The sequence below is a fragment of the Dasypus novemcinctus genome, chromosome 13 (genome assembly GCF_030445035.2).
Source record: "Dasypus novemcinctus isolate mDasNov1 chromosome 13, mDasNov1.1.hap2, whole genome shotgun sequence".
Lineage (NCBI taxonomy): Eukaryota > Metazoa > Chordata > Mammalia > Cingulata > Dasypodidae > Dasypus > Dasypus novemcinctus.
Window position 1 is genome coordinate 26,082,340 of NC_080685.1, and position 21,018 is coordinate 26,103,357.

A 21,018-nucleotide genomic window follows, 5' to 3' on the forward strand; every position below is an offset into this window, starting at 1 on the left:
TCCAATTATTCAGTCTGTGCCAGCGAAAGGTACTTGCAGTTACCTGGATAAGCTGGTGCAGGGCCTGCCAGCCTCTCCCCTGCCAGAAGTGGGGCTGAAGCCTAGGCTAGGGCTGCTGGCTGATCTGGGTGAAAGAAACTGGTTCCTACTGTACTGTCACTGTAATTTTCAGTCCTGATTTCCCATCAGGGTGGGGGTGGAGCCAAAATGGCAACTACCAGCCTCTTTCCAACTTGGAGAGATTCACACCCCAGCTGGTCCTAGGGTTATATTTTAGCCAACCGAGTCTACTAATCAGTAGCCAGAATCAGTGGCCAACTGTTTCTTCTTCCCCTATTTTTGGGAAGTGGAGCTTCCAATTCCAGCCACAGAATAGCTCCTAGGGCGGCTTGTGCTGCCAGACTAGGACAATCACCAGCCTCTGCGGCTTAACCAGTAATTTCCCAGAGAGGCTGGTGCGGGACCCTCCTCTTCCTCCCTACTGGAGGTGGCACTGGGGCCTAGGCTAGAGCTGCAGTCTGATCTGGATGGAAAGAAGCCAGTCCCCACCAGCACTGTTATTTTCAGTCTTCCCCTGCTTACCCTTGTGCCAGGGGGAGTGTTAAGATGGCGGCTCCCGGCCTCTTTCTGACTTGCACAGGCTCAAACTTCAGCTGTTTTTAGCATTATACTTTAGCCCACTGAATTTACTCATCAGTAGCTGAAGTTGGTGCCCAACCGTCTCTTCCTCCCCCGTTTTTGGTAAATGAAACTTTCAATTCCAGCCACGGAATAGCTCCTAAGGCAGCTTGTGCCTCCAGTGGAGAATGGGCACCTGCCTTCGTGGTGTGGAGCACTCTACTTACAAGTCTTCTCTGTAGATGGACAGTCTCCTTCTTCCATTCCTTCAAGGATGTGGCAGGATGCTCTTTTGGTCTCCTGGAGCCCCCAGACAACTGCTTCAGCTAGCTCCAGATAGCTGTGGGTGTTTACTAACTGCCCTGTAGCAGGAGCTGACTCTAGGAGCTCCTTACTCTGGCCATCCAGCTGGTTGTCCTTTCCCTCATTTTTGAAAGACAGTTTCACTGGATATAGAATTACTAATATTTGTTTTCAGCATTTTAAATATGGTTATCCCACTGCCTTCTTGCCTCCATGGTTTCTGAAGAGAAATCAATACTTAATCTTTTTGAGACTCCCTGATAATGTGACACATTGCTTTTCTTTTGTGACTTTCAGGGTTCTCTTTTTGTCTTTGGCCTTCAACAGTTTGGTCTATTTATATTTATCCTGTTTGGAGTTTGCTGTGTATCTCGTATATGTATATACATGTCTTTCATTAAATTCGGAAAGTTTTCAGCCATTATTTCTTTGAATATTCTCTCTGCCCCTTTGCCTCTTCTCCTTCTGGGACTCCCAGATGTGTATATTCATTCTTGCTGGTGTCCCACAGGTTCCCCAGGCTCTTCACTTTTCTATATTCTTTCTTTTTATCAGACTAAATAATTTCATTTGTTTTATCTTCAAATCTTCTGATTCCTTCTTCTGTAATCTCCAATCTGCTGTTGAGTCCCTCCAGGGAATTTTTAATTTCTATTACTGTGGTCTTCAGCTCTTTTTGGTTCCTTTCCATAATTACCATTGCTCTATTGATAATTCTCTTTGTGTGTCTGTTGTTTTCCTGATTTCCTTTAGTTTTTTTCTATGTTTGCCTTTAGCTCTTTGAGCATATGTAGCACCATTTTTTAAAAGTTTTTGTCTGGTATGTCCCAGGTCTGATTCTTCCCATTGATGGTTTCTAAATGTTTAATCTTCTCCTTTGCCTGGGCCATTACTTCCTGTTTGTATGTTTTATAATCTTTTGTTGAAACCTGGACATTTTGGTATTTTAAAGTATTATCTCTGGATTTTAGACTCTGAGCATCTGTTCCTTAAGCTTGTATCCAGCTAGTGTTATGACAGTACTTTCCTTGAATGCCAGAAACTAACAAAAAATAAAATAGGGAAAAAAGAAAACATCTTTCCTAGTCTTTGCAGATTCACCTATGTATATGCTCTCCATTAGGGCTTATCTATACAAAAAGCATAGAGAATATTCAAGCCCAGAACTTAAGGGCCCTCCCTGATCCTTTCTGTGCATGTGTCTTCTCTTGGGTATGTACTTGGGGCCCTAGGAATTCTCCTGTTTATACCATTCCAAAAATCCCCAAGAAAGTTTCCTCACATTTCCAGCATTACATGTATATCCTAGAACCAGGAATCCCTTGCCTCAGACAATATTACTTGACTGCTCACCCACAGTATTGTGTAGGAGAGTTTCATGAGTTGCCTTCCGCAAGGAGAGCAAGTTCTTATACAGTAAGTCCCTCACACCACCACCAGACAGGTTAGGCCAGACATACATGCTCCCAGTATATGCACAAGGGTTACTCTGTTCCCTTTGGAACTGGGAGCAGGGATCTGCACTGGGAGTGCAGGCTGACTCTATGATGAGCCAGAAAGGAGTGGCGGAGAGGCCAGACAGGATGCCATGAGATCCTACCACTTTAAGTAGCTTTTCTTGATTTGGTGCTGGCCCTGTTACTGCAGTCCTTTAACTGTTTCCTGGAGCTTTGAGAAAGATGTTTCTGCTAGTTCTTGCTGGTTTTTCAGAGCTTCTATGGGGGAGTGGAGCCTGAAGCATTTCACTCCACCATCTTAATTGGTATATGACCTTTGTTCCTAGAGGGAAGGGCTGAAAACTTGTTTAATATGCCTCTGGTTGTCCCAACGTTTGGCTATTTCTATGTGGATATTAATGATGGGAATTTTTAGGGTATGGAGATGCTTATGTCCCCAGCCTGAGATGTGGATCATCTGAAAAATGAATAAAAATAGATTATGAAGCATGAATGAAATTTACAAACTGTGTTAAGCCTAGGAACCAAAGAATAGATTTTGTGTCCTCAGGTAAATGTTGGCTGAATTTGTGAGACTGGCTATTTAAAAATTTATTTTCTTCTTAAGATTTGTCCTTATGAAGCACACTTCCTATAAGTGCTGATAAAAAAGACCCTTGTGTGTTTCAAAATAAAGAGTTAAAAAATAAATAAGGCCCATGTGGAATGGAATCCATTGCAGAGAGGAAAGCTGATCTTTAAGGAGGGAACATTATCAGCTTGTATTAGAGGGTACAAATTCATATTTGGAGATCATAGTTGTTTGGGTCAAATACACGTATTTTTCTCCTTTGTAATCACATACATGTACTTGCCTGCATGTACACCTACACACAAAGATGAATGACTATGGAACATGAATCTAGTTTATGTGAAGTCAAGATGTTCCTCCCCTGCCCCCCATCCTTATGTATTCACCTATCTTTTCCCACAGCATTGTCTGATTAATTTCTCTGAAACTAATCTATCCTATTTATACTTCAGGCTATTGCAGCAAAGGTTGGCATGGACAGTACAACAGTGAATTATTTTGCCTTATTTGAAGTGATCAATCATTCCTTTGGTAAGTTCCAATGGCTCATATTAAGTTTTGCTTTGGGGTATTTTACTCTAATACTATTAGATTGAAGCTCCTAGAAGCTGCCATATTAAAATTATTTGCCTGGAGAAGAAGAGCTTGACAACAATGGGAGATCCCATCCTTAAGACTGTTTCCAACAAGCAGATGAAATAAATCCCTTTAAGCCCAGGTCATTAGGGTATCTGATCACTGTTGATCTTTTTCCTGTTTTATAAGTTACCCCATAGCTGACTCAGATACATTCATGAGGGTCTGTTAAGTCAGAGTTTTAAAACTCATATATTTCAATAAAATAGCCTTTAAAAAATGAGGATTTTCTGTGTGGCCACAAGTTATTTTAGTGCACTCTACATATTTGTGAAGATTTTAAAGAAGAATAGCTTTTTATAATCAGGTATTAGAGATATTTTGCTTAAAAGTCTATGCTTTGGGGAAGCAGATGTGGCTCAAGTGATTGGGCTCCCATCTACCATATTAGAGGCTCAAGGATCAATTCCTGGGGCCTCCTGGTGAAGGCAAGCTGGCCTGCATCACAGAGAGCTGATGGCCTCTGCCATGGAGAACTGGCACAGCAAGATGACGCAACAAAGGGAGATGCAGAAGAGAGACGGTGAGACATGCAGCAGACCAGGGAGCTGAGGTCGCTTAAGCAACTGAGTGCCTCTTTCCCACTTTGGAGGTCCCAGTATTGGTTCCAGTGCCTACTAAAGAGAGATGAGAAGAGAATACAAGCAGACACAGAAGAACGCACAGAGAGCAGATAGCGAGTGCAGGTGGCAAGGGTTGGGCAGGATAAATAAAATAAAACTTTTTAAAAAAGAGTCTGCTTTAATGCATATATTTGAGTTTTTGTGAATAGAGTCCCTCTTCCTGGGATGTCTTAATTGCATGATGACAGGAAGTTTCTCTTTTATTTTATAAAATTAGGGATGGTAGTCACATTGTTTGCTTTGAGAACACAAAGGAGTGAAAGTCTGAGCATTTGTTCTGAATGGTATCAATTTCCTACAGTTCATAGGTCTCCTCCATCTCTCTCTCTGTCTCTCTCTTTCACACACACACACATATGGATAATATTGACTGATCCGACCTTCCTCATCCCAGAAAATGGTAGACTTGGGTCCCCCTGCAGTCCCAAGTCAAGATAGAATAACCTTGATGACCCGTCAAATGGCAAAATCCCTATTATTTTTCTTTCCAACTACCTACTGTCTGATGAGGTATACATAGAAGATATTACAAAGGATTACTAGAAATTAGGACTCTTGGACTCTAATTTTATCATTCTTTTCTAAGCTTTGGTTTCACTTTCTATAAAATGGAAAATACTAATTGAGTCTTTTTTTTTTTAAAGATTTATTTTATTTATTTCTCTCCCTTTCCCTCTCCTCATTGTCCGCTCTCTGCGTCCATTTGCTGTATGTTCTTCTTGTCCACTGGGAAACTGCGTCTCTTTTTTGTTGTGTCATCTTGCTGCATCAGCTCTCCTTGTGTGTGGCGCCACTCCTGGACAGGCTGCACAATTTCATGCGGGGTGGCTCTCCTTGCAGGGCACACTCCTTGTGCATGGGGACACCCCTGCGTGGCACAGCACTCCTTGCATGTGGCAGCTCTGCGCATGGGCCAGCTCACCACATGGGTTAGGAGGCCCTGGGAATCAAATCCTGGACCCTCCTGTATGGCAGGCGGATGCTTTATCAGTTGAGCCACAACTGCTTCCTCTAATTGAGTCTTTTATAGTGTTATAAAGTCAAGTAAACATCAGGAAAAGAAAACTCTGAACCTTTTCAAAGAAATGCAATATAGAAATTAAAAGTGGTGGTATTTTAATTCTGCTTTTTGTTTTGTTAGGAAGAGGAAGTAACCTTACTCAGAAGATACTTTTTGCTTTGAAGACTGCCCTAGGATTGGGGGTGGGGGCAACCTTTCAGCTCCTAGCAACAGAAGTTGTTCATTGAGAAATTGCCATTTGAGAGATTCCGAATGCACTGTAGTTGAGTAAGAGGGGAGAGAGGTAGCTTTAAAGATGCTCAGTGGACATAAGCTATGAGCTGTAACTTGAAGATAATGACTCAGATATTTTAACTGAATTTGGAGTTGGTGCTCTGCAGAGTCAGCATGTTAACTGCCACTCACGTGATAGGTTCCAGTTAGTCTGAAGCTCAACTGGCCATAGTCATAGTTAGAGGGTATAGATTCGCTGGACAAACAGTTCTTTTATACTTTCTAGGCAGAGTTCCTTGATGGATCTGAGCTGATATTCTGACCTCATTTAGTTAATGTTAATGTGCCATTTTTTGATCTCCCTTATACAGTTTATACTAGGGAAATTCCTTATATATGTTTTCATTCTAGCTTTATGTTTTGTCTTCTCTTCAGTACGTAAGCTGGCACCTAATGAATTTCCTCACAAACTCTACGTCCAGAATTACACATCAGCTGTGCCAGGCACCTGCCTGACAATTCGGAAGTGGCTTTTTACAACAGAAGAAGAAATCCTCTTAAATGACAATGACCTTGCTGTTACCTACTTCTTTCATCAGGTGGGTGAATTGATCTCCCTGAAAAGGACTCATTTCTTTTTCCTGATTGTATGTAGAGGATATTTGCCAATTCAGTGTGGACCTTAGGTTAGCTGCTTTGCTCTTTCGTCTTACTTACACTTGAAAAATGTTCTATCACATATCACAAAAGATAAATTAGCTAGCTAATAAGAGTAAAGTTTAAAATATTAAAGTTTTTAATTTTAAATATTAAAAAATATTGGCTCTTTTTTAATCAATAGAAAATTATTATGACTATACATATTTTCAAAAATGTTTCTTCAATATTATACATGCATAGAGTTTAAAGCATTAAATAGTTCTGTAAGGTTTATTATGAAAAATAGTAGATGCTCCCACTTGACATCATCTTTCCCTATAGGCAAGCACTATTACCTGTTTTAGCTTTGTTTTTTGTTGTTGTTGTGTGTTTTGCTTTGTTTTATTTGGTATTTACCTCCATGTCTCTATAATAACTTAGTTATATTGCTACTACTTGGCTTTTCAGATTCAAGTAGTATCTCTTAATATCCCACTATAGAATATGAGAACTTAGCTCCTTTTCCTCTCCTATTCCCACCAAGTATGCATAGCTTTTTTTAAAATAAAATTTTATTGAAGTATATCATTCATATACTAACATACATTAAAATAAATATATTATAAAATTTGTTAATTTACAAAACAAACATGCATATCATCATACAAGGCTCCCATACATCTCCCCACCACCAACACCTTGCATTGTTGTGAAACATTTGTTACAAACTTTGAAAGAATATCCTCAAAATATTATACTAACTATAGCCCATATCTTACATTTGGTGTATTTTCTCCCAGCCCACCCAATTATTAACACCCTGTTTTAGTATTATATGTTAGTTATTGTTCAGGAGAAAATGTTCTCTTATTTGTCCTGTTAATCACAGTCCGTCATCTACCATTGGGTTCCCTGTGTTAGGGGTCCCTTGCTTTGTACTATCCATTCAAAATGGCTCTCATTTTCATCACAGATTTGTGCTGTCATCACCGTAGTCAGTTTTAAAATGTTTTCATTACTTCATAAGGAGAAATCCCATACCTGCTTATACCCTATTGTTGTCCCTTAGTATTGAAAAAATGTCTTCTATTAACCATAATCTTTATCCACCACTAAGTTACTATTATACATTCCCTAGGTTATTCTCTAGTTTCCTTCCAATTGACATTTACTTCCACACACTACCCCTTTCAGCTACAATCACATTTATAAATCTGCAGTGTTAGTCGTACTTATTATAATGTGTTGCTCTCAACTATTCATTTCCACACTTTTTACAATTAACCTGATTAATAATGCTATACACATTAAGCATCATCTCCCATTCTCAACTTATCTTCTGTTTCCTAGTATCCTACTATCTGTAGTTTACCTCTGTGTGTTTACTTATTGTATTTAGTTCGTATTAATGATACCATACAAAATTTGTCCTTTCGTTTCTGGCCTATTTCACTTAACTTATCCTCTAGGTTCATCCATGTTGTCATATGCATTCCAGTTTCATTTCTTCTTACAGCTGAATAGTATTCCATTGTGTGTATATATTGCATTTTGTTTATACATTCATCGGTTGATGCACAGTTGGGGTGGTTCCATATTTTAGCAATTGTGAGTAATGCTGCTATGAACATCAATGTGCAAATGTCAGTTCTTGTCCTTGCTTTCAGTTCTTTTAAATATATTCTTGATAATGGTGTTACGGATCATATGGAAATTCTATATTCAGGCTCTTCAGGTACTGCCAAACTGTCTTCCACAATGTAGAATGGCTGCACCATTCTACATTGCCACCAGCAGAGAAGGAGTGTTCCTTTTTCTCCACCTCCTTTACAGCACTTGTAGTTTTCTGTTTTTTAAATAATGTCCATTCTATAAGGTATGAAATGGCATCTCATTGTAGTTTTGATATGCATTTCCCTAATAGCTACTTATGTTGAGCCTTTTTTCATGTGCTCTTTGGCCATTTGTATTTCCTCTTTGGAGAAATGTCTGTTCAAGTCTTTTGCCCATTTTTAAATTTTTTTTTTTTTTTATGATCTCTTTATATAACATGGATAGCAAACCCTTATTAGATATGTGGTTTCCAAATATTTTCTCCCATTGAGTAGGCCACCTTTTGCTTTCCTGACAGAGTTTTTTCAAAAACAAAAGTGTTTAATTTGAGGAAGGTCCCATTTATTTTTTCTTTTGTTGCTACAGCCTACCATGAGATCTTGAAGATGTTTTCCTAAATTTTCTTCTAGGAGTTTTATGTTTGTAGCATTTATATTTAGGTCCTTGATCCATTTTGAGTTGATTTTTATATAAGATATGAGATGGGATCCTATTTCTTTATTTTGGATGTGGATATTTGTTGGCCCAGCTTGGGGGGCTTGACAGCCTTATCAAAAATCACATGACTGTGGAGGTGTGGGTCTATATCTGAGTTCTCAATTCAGTTGCATTGGTCAATCTGTCTATTTTTATGCTGGTAACATGCTATTTGTTTGGGTTTTTTTTTTTTTTACCACTATATAAGTAATTTGCTTTAAAGTTAGGAAGTAAGTTCTCCAACTTCATTCTTCTTTTAAAAGATATTTTTGGCTATTTGGGGCCCCTTACCCTTCTAAATAAATTTGATAATGGGATTTTCCTTTTCTACAAAAATAGCTGTGGGGATTTTTATTGGGATTGCATTGAATCTGTAAATCAGTTTGGATAGAATTGACATCTTAATGATATTTAGTCTTCCAGTCCGTGAACACAGAATGTTCTTCCGTTTAAGTCTTTTGTTTCTTTTAGCAATATTTTGTAGTTTTCTGATTATAGGTTCTTTATGTCCTTGGTTAAGTTAAGTTTATTCCTAAATATTTGATTATTTTAGTTGCTATCATAAATGGAATTTTTTTCTGGCTTCCTCCTCGGATTGCTCATCAGTAGCGTATAGAAATGCTACTGATTTTTGCATATTAATCTTGTTCCCTGCCACTTTGCTGAACTCATCTTCTTTTAATAGCTTTTTTGTGGATTTTTCAGGATTTTCTAGATACGGAATCATATCATCACTGAGTAATGAAAGTTTTGCTTTTTCCTTTCCTATTTGGGTGCCTCTTATTTCCTTATCTAGCCTAATTGCTCTAGCTAGAACTTCTAGCACAATATTGAATAACAGTGGCGGCAGTGAACATCCTTGTCTTGTTCCTGATCTCATTTGGAAAGCTTTTAGTCTTTTACCACTGAGTGCAATAGTAACTAGGTTTTTCATATATGCACTTTACCATATTGAGAAAGCTTCCTTCTATTTCTATCCTTTGTGGTGTTTTTATCAATAAAGGATATTGTATTTTGTCAAATGTCTTTTCTGCATCAATTGAGAGAATCATGTAATTTTCTTCTTCAATTTATTAATGTAGTTTATTACACTAAGTGATTTTCTTGTGTTGAACCACCCTTGCATACCTAAGGATAAAACACACTTGATCATGGTATTAGTTTTGTTTTTTTCCTATTCATTTTTATTTTTTTTTATTTTCGTTTTTTCTTTGTTTATGTATAAGTTTTTTAATGTGCTTTTGGATTTGGTTTGCAAGTATTTTGTTCTTGTATCTATGTTCATTAATGATATTGGACTGTAATTTTCTTTATTCGTAGTATCTTTATCTGGTTTTGGTATTAGGGTGATATTGGCTACATAGAATGAGTTTGGTAGCATTCTTTCCTGTTCAGGTTTTTGGAAGAGCTTGAACAGGATTGGTATTAGCACATCTTGGAATAATTGATTGAATCACTTGTGAAGCCGTGTGGTCCCAGGCTTTTCATCTTTGGGAGGTTTTTGATGACTGTTTCAGTCTCTTTACTTGTTTGTGATTGGTTTGTTGAAGTCTTCTATTTCTTCTAGTGTCAGCCAAGTTGTTTGTGTGTTTCTAGGAATTTGTCCATCTCATCTATGTTATCTAGTTTTTTGGCATGTGGGGTCCAGTGGTAATGTCCCCCTTTCATTTCTGACTTTATTTGCATCTTATTAGGCTGCCAATGCAAAGTACCAGAAATTTGCTGGCTTTTTTTTTTTTAAGATTTATTTTATTTATTCCCACCCCCCTCCCCATTCCCCCATTTCCCCCTGTTGTCTGCTCTCTCTGTCCATTTGCTGTGTGTTCTTCTGTGTCTGCTTAGATTCTCATTAGGCGGCTCTGGGAACCAATCCTGGGACCTTCCGGAGTGGGAGAGAGGCAATTATTCTCTTGCACTACCTCAGCTCCCATGTTCTGCTATCTTATTTTCTCTCCTCTCTGTCTCTTGTGTCATCTCGCTGCACCACCTCTCAGTGTCAGCTGGCACTCCCACACGGGACAGCTTTCCCACGCGAGGCGGCTTTCCCACACAGGGCAGCTCTCCTGTGCAGGGCCGCATTCCCGAGTGGGCCGGCACTCTGTGTGGGCCAGCTTGCTGTGTGGACCGGCTTGCCCTTGCCAGGAGGCCCTGAGCATTCAACCCTAGACCTCCTATGGTAGATAGGAGCCCAGTTTTTTGAGCCACATCCATTTCCCTGCTGGTTTTTATAAAGGGTTTTTATTTGGTGTAAAAATGTTCAGTCCCAACGCCATGGAAAGTCAAGGCACCATAAGATGTGCTTTCTCACCAAAGTCAGGTGCCACATGTTGAAGCAAGATGGCCACCAATCTCTGTGTGGTTTCAGCCTTCCCGTCAGGGCTTCCTCTCTCAGGCTTAGCTGCCCTGCTTTCTTCCTGATCTCAGCTGCAAACTGGCTTATGGCTTGTCTCTTAGGGCATTCTCTTTCTCCTGACGTAGGCCTTGTTTCCCTTCTATATCATTCTTGGCCATTCTGCTCTCTCACTGATTTCAGCTGTAACCTATCAGGCAAAATAGCGTCTCTCTCCCCAGGGCCACAGCTGTTTGAGCCTTCGCCTTTCGGTTATATGGATAAAAAGTGACAGAGCTCTCTCTTCCTGTGTCTGTCTAAGTGAGTGTCCATTTATATCAGACCCAGCAAGAGAGTGGAGACTCAACTTGAGTTGCACCCACTAACATAGTCAATCAAAAGCCCTGATCTTAACTAGTAATCTAATCACAGACACCCCATCTGAATTTAATACAAAGGGTTTCATACCCAGAGGAATAGATTAGGTTTATTAACATAATCTTTCTCTTTTGGTGATATATAAAATAATTTCAAACTGCCACAGCAGCCTCATTTCAGCCTAGCTAAGGGTTTGTCAATTATGTTGATCTTCTCAAAGAACCAACTTTTGGTTTTGTCGATTCTATTGCTTTTTGTTCTCAATTTCATTTATTTATTCTCTGATCTTTATTATTTCTTTCTTCAGCTTGGTTTGGGATAAATTTGCTGTTCTTTTTCTAGTTCCTCCAGATGTGCAGTTAGGTCTTCAATTTTAGCTCTTTCTTCTTTTTTAATGTAAACATTGAGGGCTATAAATTTCCCTCTCAGCACTGCCTTTGCGGTGTCCCATAAGTTTTGGGTTTCTTTTCCCCCTGAGATGGCTCCCTTGTCTGTCTGTGCATTGTCTGCTCATTGTGTCTGCTTGGAAGCACCAGGAACCAAATCTGGGACCTCCCATGTGTAAGGCAGGTGCCTAACTGCTTAAGCCACATCATTCCCCCATCCTATAGGTTTTGATATATTGTATTCTCATTTTCATCTCAAGATATTTACTGAATTCTCTTGCAATTTCTTCTTGGACTCACTGATTATTTAACAGTGAGTTGTTTAATCTCTATATATTTATGAATTTTCCCTTTTCTGCCTATTATTGATTTCCAGCTTCATTCTGTTTTGATCAGAGGAAGTGTCTTGTATAATTTCAGTCTTTTAAAATTTATTGAGACTTGTCTTGTGACCACTCAACATATGGTCTGTCCTGGAGAAAGATCTGTGGGCACTTGAAAAGAATGTATGTCCTGCTGTTTTGGGGTATAATGTTCTATAAATGTCTGTTAGGGGAAACAGACTTGGCCCAGTGGTTAGGGCGTCCATCTACCACATGGCAGGTCCGCGGTTCAAACCCCAGGCCTCCTTGACTCGTGTGGAGCTGGCCCATGCGTAGTGCTGATGCACGCAAGGAGTGCCCTGCCACGCTAGGGGTGTCGCCCGCGTAGGGGATCCCCACGCGCAAGGAGTGCGCCCTGTAAGGAGAGCCGCCCAGCATGAAAGAAAGTGCAGCCTGCCCGGGAATGGCGCCGCCCACACTTCCCGTGCAGCGGACAAAGAAACAAGATGCAGCAAATAGACACAGAGAATAGACAACTGGGGGTGGGGGTGGGGGGGGCAATTAAATAAATAAATAAATCTCTTTTTTAAAAAAGTCTGTTAGGTCTAGTTCATTTATCATATTTTTAATTTATCCACTGTCCAGATGATCTATCCAATGTTGAAAGTGGTGTATTGAAGTCTCCAACTATTATTGTAGAGACATCTGTTTCTCCCTTCAGTTTTGTCAATGTGTGCCTCATGCATTTGGGTCTCCAAGGTTAAGTACATATGTATTTATTATGGTTATTTCTTCTTGGTGAATTGCCCCTTTTATTAATCTATAATGACCTTCTTCATCCCTTATAACAATTTTGCATTTAAAATCTATCTGTCCGATATTAGTATCACTACTCCAGATCTTTTTTCGTTACTTTGATTTGGTGGAATATCTTTTTCCAACCTTTCACTTTAAATCTGGTTGTGTCCTTATGTCTGAGGAGAGTCTCTTGTAGACCACGTATATATGACTCATATATTAGTCTCTGTCTTTTGATTGGGGAGTTCAAGCCAGTAACATTCAATATTATTACTGTAAAGGCATTACTTACTTCGTCCATTTTATCCTTGGTTTTCTGTTGTCACATCTTATTATTGTCTGTCTTTTTATCGTTCAATTTATCCTTCCTAATAATCTTCATTTCTTCATTTCCTCTCCAAGTCTCTGGCTCTTGTATTTTCCTTTCAGGCAGCAGTACTCCCTTAGTATCTCTTGTAATTCAGGTCTTTTTGTAACATACTTTTTCAGTTTTTGTTTGTCAGTGAAGACTTTAAACTTGCCCTCCATTTTGAAGTACAGTTTTGCTGGAAAAAGAATTCTTGGCTTGCAGTTTTCTCTTTCAGAGCCTTTATCATATCACTGCCTTCTCGCCTCCATAGTTTCTGAAGAAAAACTGATACTTAAGTCTTACTGAATGTCCCTTATATTTGCTTTGCTTTTCTCTTACTGCTTTCAGAGTCCTCTCTTTATCTCTGATGGTTTCCATTCCGAATAGTAGGTGTCTTGGAGAAGGTCTATTTGGAATTATTCTATTTGGGGTGCATTGTCCTTCTTGGATATTGATATTTATGTCTTTCATAAGGGTTGGAAAATTTGGGGCCATTGTTTCCTCAATATTTTTTCTACGTCTTTTCCATTCTCTTCTCTTTTTGGGACACCTGGAATGTTCTTTTTTTAATACAGTGTTCAGTTCTTGTTTTGTGGTTATAGTGTTTTTTCTGACTTTCCAAGGTTATTAATAATAGTATTTTCTTTTGAAGTTTCCTTTTCCCTGCATATTCTATCTCCTCCCTTGTTTATGCTATTTGCTTGTTTTAGTGCTCTGTATTAGAGAATTTCCTCTAACATAGATATCTGCTCAAATTTAAGATTGGGAGACTACAGAACTGATAAGAAGTTCAGCTTGTGAGTAAACCTTTTTGACTTGAGAACTTCCTTGTAGAGAAACTAAATCTTAAGTCTTCTGCTGGTTTGGGGGACAGCAGTCATCTGGCTGCAGGGAGCGAAGGAGAGGATCTGAGAATCAGACCGCTTCTTAAATAGGCTTTCTTTTCTTTCTTTTTTTTTTTAAAGATTTATTTTTTTATATAACCCCCCACCCCACCCCCAGTCCACTCTCTGTGTCTATTCACTGTGTGTTCCTCTGTGTATGCTTGTATTCCCATTAGGCTCCAGGAACCAATCCAGGGACCTCCCAGAGTGGGAGAGAGGTGATCATTCTCTTGTGCCACCTCAGCTCCCTGATCTGCTGCATCTCCTATTATCTCTCCTCTGTGTCTCATTTTGTTGCGTCATCTTGTGCCAGCTCTCCACGTGGGTGAGCACTCTGCGCAGGCCAGCACTCCATGCAGGCCAACACTCCACGTGGGCCAGCTTGCCACACAGGCCAGCTTGCCTTCACCAGGAGGCCCTGGGCATCGAGCTCTGGACTTCCTATATGGTAGATGGGAGCCCAATTGCTTGAGCCACATCCACTTCCTTGGATAGGCTTTCAATCAGTCTTTTTTTAAGCCACATACTCCCTCCTACCTCTTCTAGATGAGCGCTTAATACTACTACTTCTTGAGTCTTTGGGGAATTTTGTGGTATATATTGGAATGGTTCTCTGCCCTCCTACCAGTTTAACAAAATCAGTTTTCTCAAGTTTTCCAAGTTGCTACTCATTCAACTGTGTGCCAGATTCCAGAATTTTGTTCTGGTTGTCTCCTTCCATTCTCCCTGATTTTGTGGATTTGTTCCTTAAAAAAAATATATATATATCTGTATATATCTATATATATCTATATATCCCTTTACTGACATTTTAGTGGAGTTTCAGCAAGAAGTACAAGTAGATGATTATTTTTAACGTACATTTGTATCTGGAAGTCTCCTTTTATGGTCTTTTTCTGCAAGTATTTACACTTATAGCCGGCATTATTAGGTATTTATATTGATGTGTAAGTTTTACATAGTTCTAATTATTATCCTAATGTAGATATAATTTTGTACCCTTTTTTCCCTTTTCTACATACCTTTATAGTTCTTTCATATATGATTCATGGCTGAATTAATGTACTATATGTGTCTAATATTTCCTCTTATTAGTTCCAGGGTATTTTTTGAGTGTGTGATTATAACTAATTCTATTAGGAACTTTAGTAACATCACCGTTGTGCATGTGTTTTTCTTTTGAATAAATTCTTGTTTTACTAATTATGTTCATGTTGTATGAACTATTACTATACTTTGACTTTTTGTCTTAAACTTTTAAACCTTTATCTGTCGTTTTACAAATATTCTATTCATTTTTCTTTTTATATTAGTATTACTGATTTTTGTTGTAGAGAAGTTTTAACATATTGTATAATAGTATTTATATATTCCTTTGTAATTTCTGTTAGTTTTCTCTACTCAATAGTAAATATAAGTATGCTATTATTTTTTAATTACCATTATTTTATTTGTAATATTTAATGCTTTTATCTATCTGGAGTTTATTGTGGTATATGGTAAGAAAGGCTGGTCTAAGTTAAGTTTTCTTTATGTTCCTATCCAGATGGCCCAGGAGGATGTATTAAATGATGCATTTTCCTAATTTATTATGCATAACTTGTCTTTTATTAAATTTGTTTTTATATATTGTCTATTTTGGGATATGTCTTCTGTTTATCTGTTTCTATTTTTGACTCCATTACTTCCTTTTGATTATTGTTTCTTTAAAATACATTTTAAGATCTGGGAAACCTAAATCTTTTCTCTTTTAAAAGGCCCATTTTATTTTTCCACGTATTTTTTAGCACATTTCAAAACACTTTATGAAGTATCCTATTACTATTATAATTGGAATTTCGTTACATTTATTTGTAATTTAAATTGAGAAGAATCACTGCCTCCATCTTCTGGCACTTGTGAACAGTGCCGCTATGAACATCAGGTATGCAAATGGCTGTTTGAGTCCCTGCTTTCAATTCTTCTGGGTATATGCTGGATCATATATTAATTCTATACTTAGCTTCCTGAGGAACTACCAAACTGTCTTCCACTGTGGTGCACCCATTTTACCTTCCTACCAAAAATGAATGAGTGTTCCTATTTCTCCACATCCTCTCTAACACTTGTGGTTTACTGATTTTTTAATAGTAGCCATTCTAGTGGGTGTGAAGTGATATCTCATTGTGGTGTTGTTTTTAATACCCCCACCCCCACCCTGAGATGGCTCCCTCAGCTCTCCGTCCGTTTTCTCCTCACCTTCTTTAGGAGGTACCGGGAACCAAACCCAGGACCTCCTATGTGGGAGGTGGGCATCCAATTGCTTGAACCATATCCACGCCCCCTTGTTGTGGTTTTGATTTGCATTTCTCTAATAGCTAATGATGTTGAACATCTTTCCATGTGTTTTTTAGCCATTTGTAGTTCCTCTTTGGAGAAATGCCTATTCAAGCATTTTGCCCATGTTTAAAATTGGGTTGTTTGTCTTTTTATTGTTGAGTTATAGGATGTCTTTATATATTCTGGGTATTAAACTCTTATCGGATACGTGGTTTCCAAAAATTTTGCTTCCCTACATTTTCTTTTAAGAGTTTTATAGTCTTCAATATGCTTTAAAGTCAGAAAGTGAGTCCTCCAGTTTCATTTTTGGCTATTTGGAACCCTTCCAAAGAAATTTGATATTTGGCTTTTGCAGTTCTACAAAGTAGACTGTTGGAATTTTGATTGGGATTGCATTGAATCTGTAAATCAGTTTTCAGTAGAATTGACATCTTTACTATATCTAGTTTCCCAATCCATGAACACAGTATGTACTTCCATTTGTTTAGGTCTTCTTTGATTTCTTTTAGTAATGTTGTGTAGTTTTCTATGTACAATCCTGTATATCCTTGGTTAAATTTAATCCTAGATATTTGATTCTTTTAGTTGCTCTTGTAAATGAAATTTTTTTTCTTGAGTTACTCCTCAGATTGCTCATTATTACTGTATGGAAACACTACTGATTTTTGCGTTTTGATCTTGTATCCTGTTACTTTGCTGAACTCATTTGTTAGCTCTAGTAGCTTTGTTTTAGATTTTGCAGAACTTTCTATATATAGGATCATGTCATCTGCATATAATAGAAGTTTTACTTCTTCCTTTCCAATTTGATGCCTTTTATTTCTTTTTCTTGTCTAACTGCTCTGGCTAGAACTTCTAGCACAATATTGAATACCAGTGGTGACAGTAGGCATTCTTGTCAAAGTTCCAGATCTTAGAAGAAAAGCTTTCAGTCTTTCACTGTAAGTACATTAGCTGTGGTTTTTCCTATATGCCCTTTATCATGTTGAGGAAGTTTCATTATATTCCTATTTTTCTAAGTGTTTTTATCAAGAAAGGATGCTATATTTTGTCTAATGCTTTTAGTGCATCAGTCAAAATGATCATGTGTTTTTTTCCCCTTCATTTCGTTAATATGGTATATAGTACATTAATTGATTTTCTGTTTTGAACCACCTTTGCATACCTGGGATAAAATCCACTTGATCATGGTGCATGATTCTTTTAATTTGCTATTGGATTTGATTTGCCAGTATTTTGTTGAGGATTTTTGAATCTATATTCATAAGAGAAATTGGTCTGTAATTTTATTTTCTTGTACTGTCTTTACCTGGCTTTGGTATTAGGGTGTGTTGGCCTTATAGAATGAGTTCCCTCCTCTTCAACTTTTTGGAAGAGTTTGAGCAGAATTGGTATTAATTCTTCTTGGAATGATTGGTAGAATTCATCTGTGAAACTCTCTGGTCCTGGGGATTTTCTTTGTTGTGAGGTTTTTAATGACTAATTCAAAATCTTTACTTGAAATTGGTCTGTTGAGATCTTCTGTTTCTTCTGGAGTCAGTGTAGGTTGTTCCTGTGTTTCTAGGAATTTGTCCCTTTCATCTAAGTTGTCTGATTTGTTGGCATACAGTTGTTCATAGTATCCTCTTGTGATTCTTTTTATTTCTGTGGGGTAATAAGTCTACCTTCTCATTTCTGGTTGTATTTATTTTCATCTTCTCTCTTTTTTTCTTTGTCAGTCTAGCCAGAAGTTTGTCAATTCTACTGATCTTGTCAAAGAACCAACTTCTGGTTTCATTGATTTTCTCTCTCTCTCTCTTTTTTTTTTAAATTCTGTTTCATTTATTTCTGCTCTAATCTTCATTATTTTCTTCCTTCTACTTGCTTTGGTGTTAGTGTCCTTTTCTTTCTCTAGTTCCTTCAGGTGGTTAGCTAAGTCTTAGATTTTAGCTTTCTTTTTTAATGTACATATTTAAGGCTATAAATTTCCCTCTCAGTACTGCATTTGCTGCATCCCACTAGTTTTTTTTTAAACATATCAATTTTATTGATACATAATAGAGCATACAGTTTATCCAAAGTGTACAATCAATGGTATTTGATATAGTCACATAGTTGCGCATTCATCACTTCAACCATTATTAAAGCATTTCATTATTTCAATAATTATAAACAAAAAACAAACAAACAAGAAAATTCCTTACTTCTCAATCTGTTTCCCCTACTGTATATAGCTGCTATTTCTGGCTATTTCTGCACAGTTATTTATTTGTTTATTAAACTGTTTTATTGAGATATATTCACATGCCATATGATCTATCCAAAGTGTATAATCAATAGCTTCCTTTTTAGCTATTAAAAAGTCCTTTATTGTAAAGTTGTAAAATAAACAGAAAAACAGATCAAAAGAAATTACAAATTTTAAGAGAGAGTGCAAGGCCAGGTTAGATTTAATATAATCAATTATAAAAAATAGCATAGCAACAAACCTTCATAAATGTAAAAAGTAATTCAGATATAATAGGAATTAATAATAATTCTAATTTTTATATTATAGCTCTACCTATTGAACATAATCTCAATTATTGGTTTAGTTCTTTAATTTCCATTTAGGCCATAATTCTTTCTAGATCATCAAATTCCTATTTGGAATTCTTCACATCTTTTGGAATGAATTACAACAGATAACAGTTTGCCAACTCATAATCTTATGAGGCAGAAAAATTCAAAATCTTGTTCAACAGTAGTCATGGTAATCATTAAGTAATTGTTATTGATCCAGATAGATTATTTTAATTAAAGGGTATGAATAAGAAAGCATTAAAGAAAAATCAGGTATCCAAAAATATATCTCTTCTTCAGTCCTCTTCAATTAAAAGCCAGTGTTTGTTTTGTATGAAAAAAATTATAGAATACTGATGAATTTGTACAGAATACAGGAACAATTTGCTAGTTGCACTGAGTTATTATTGTTCATATGTTGTTATTTTACATTTATCTGGTCTACTCCAGCTTTTTTTTGGTTACTCTTTCCATGGAATACCTTTTTCCAACCTTTCACTTGTGACCTGGTTGTGTCCTTATGTCTCAGGTGGGTCTCTTGTAGACAATATGAGATGGCTCATATTTTTTTATCCGTTCTACCAGTCTATATCTTTTGATTGTGGAGTTCAAACCGTTAACATTCAGCATTAGGACGTGGATGTGGCTTGAGCGATTGGGCTCCTGTCTACCATATGGGAGGTCCAGGGTTCAGTTCCCAGGGCCTCCTGGTGAAGGCAAGCTGGCCCACATGGCAAGCTGGCCTGCATGGAGAGCTGGCCCACACGGCTCTTATGTGCCTCTAATGTGTATATATATATATATATATATATTTTGGAGTGTGCTGCCTGTGCAGCAAGCTGGCCCATGCAAGAGTGCTGGACTGCACAGCAAGCTGTCCTAAGTGGAGAACTGGCACAGCAAGATGATACAACAAAAAGAAACACAGAGGAGAGACAATAACAGATGCAGCAGACCAGGTTGCTGAGGTGGCGCAAGAGATTGAGCACCTTTCTTCCACTCTGGAAGGTCCCAGGATTGGTTCCCAGTGCCACCTAAAGAGAAGATAATCAGACACAGAAGAACACACAGTGAATGGACACAGAGAGCAGACAAGAAGGGGTGGGGAAGAAATAAATTTAAAAAACAAAACAAAACCATTCAATGTTATTATTGTAAAGGCATTGCTTACTTCATCCATTTTGTCCCTGGGTTCTCTGTTGTCATATTGTTCTATTGTTTGTCTTCTTATCCTTTAATTTACCCTTCCTGATAATTTTCATTTCTAAACTTTTCTCCAGTTCTCTCACCCTTGTTTTTTCCTTTCAGACTGCAGCACCCCCTTTAGTAACTCTTGCACATTTGGTGTTTTGGTACATATTCTATCAGGTTTTTTTGTCTGAGAGGACTTTGAACAAACCCTCATTTTTGAAGGACAGTTTTGCCAGATACAGAATTCTTGGCTGGCAGTTTTTCTCTTTCAGTACCTTAAATACATCATACCACTTTCTTTTCTCCTTCATGGTTTCCTATGAGAGGTCCACTTAACCTTACTGAGTTCCCTTATATGTGATGCCTTGCTTTTCTCTTGCTGCTTTCAAAATCCTCTCTATCTCTAATGTTTCTCATTCTGAATAGTAGGTATCTTGGGATAGGTCTGTTCAGATTTATTCTGTTTGGGGTGCACTGTCCTTCATAAGGGTTGGGAAGTTTTTGGTCATTATTTCCTCAAATATTTTTTCTGCCCCTTTTCCATTCTTTTCTCTTTCTGGGACACCAATAATGTGAATGTTTGTGCATTTCATGTTTGTCATTCAATTCCCTGAGACTCTGATCTATTTTTTCCATTCTATCCTTTTTCTAGTCTCCTCTCTTTCCAGTTCAGATGTTCTGTCTTTAAAATCATAAATTGTGTCTTCAAGCAGTTCAAATCTGCTCTTATGTGCCTCTAATGTGTGTGTGTGTGTGTGTGTGTGTGTGTGTGTGTGTGTATATATTTTTTTTTTTTGGAGTAAAAAGGATATTTGCTGTTTTTCAGTTTATTTCAGAGTTTCAAAGATTATTTCCTGTATTAACTCAGCCAAAGGGGTGCTGATGCAAAATACCAGAAATCTGCTGGCTTTTATAACAGGTATTTATTTGGGGTAAGAGCTTACAGATATCAGGCCATAAAGCAGAGTTTACTTCCCTCACCCATCTATTTCCATGTGTTGGAGCAAGATGGCTGCTGACGTCTGCCAGGGCTCAGGCTTCCTGGGTTCCTCTCTTCCCAGGGCTTGCTTCTTTCTGGGCTCAGGGTTCCTTTCTTCCTGGGGCTTGCTTCTCTTTCCTCCGTGTGCTT

At 37.8% G+C, this 21,018-nt stretch overlaps 1 protein-coding gene across 1 annotated transcript in view; it reads left to right on the top strand.

Moving 5' to 3' along the window:
- The window catches only part of SNX27 (sorting nexin 27), a 110,598-nt gene that overhangs the window by 60,755 nt on the left and 28,825 nt on the right, over positions 1-21,018 (top strand). Inside the window, exons 6-7 of the mRNA XM_058309642.1 lie at positions 3,402-3,480; positions 5,878-6,041. Of these exons, the coding sequence (XP_058165625.1) occupies positions 3,402-3,480; positions 5,878-6,041 (243 nt within the window). The remainder of the gene's footprint in view (positions 1-3,401; positions 3,481-5,877; positions 6,042-21,018) is intronic.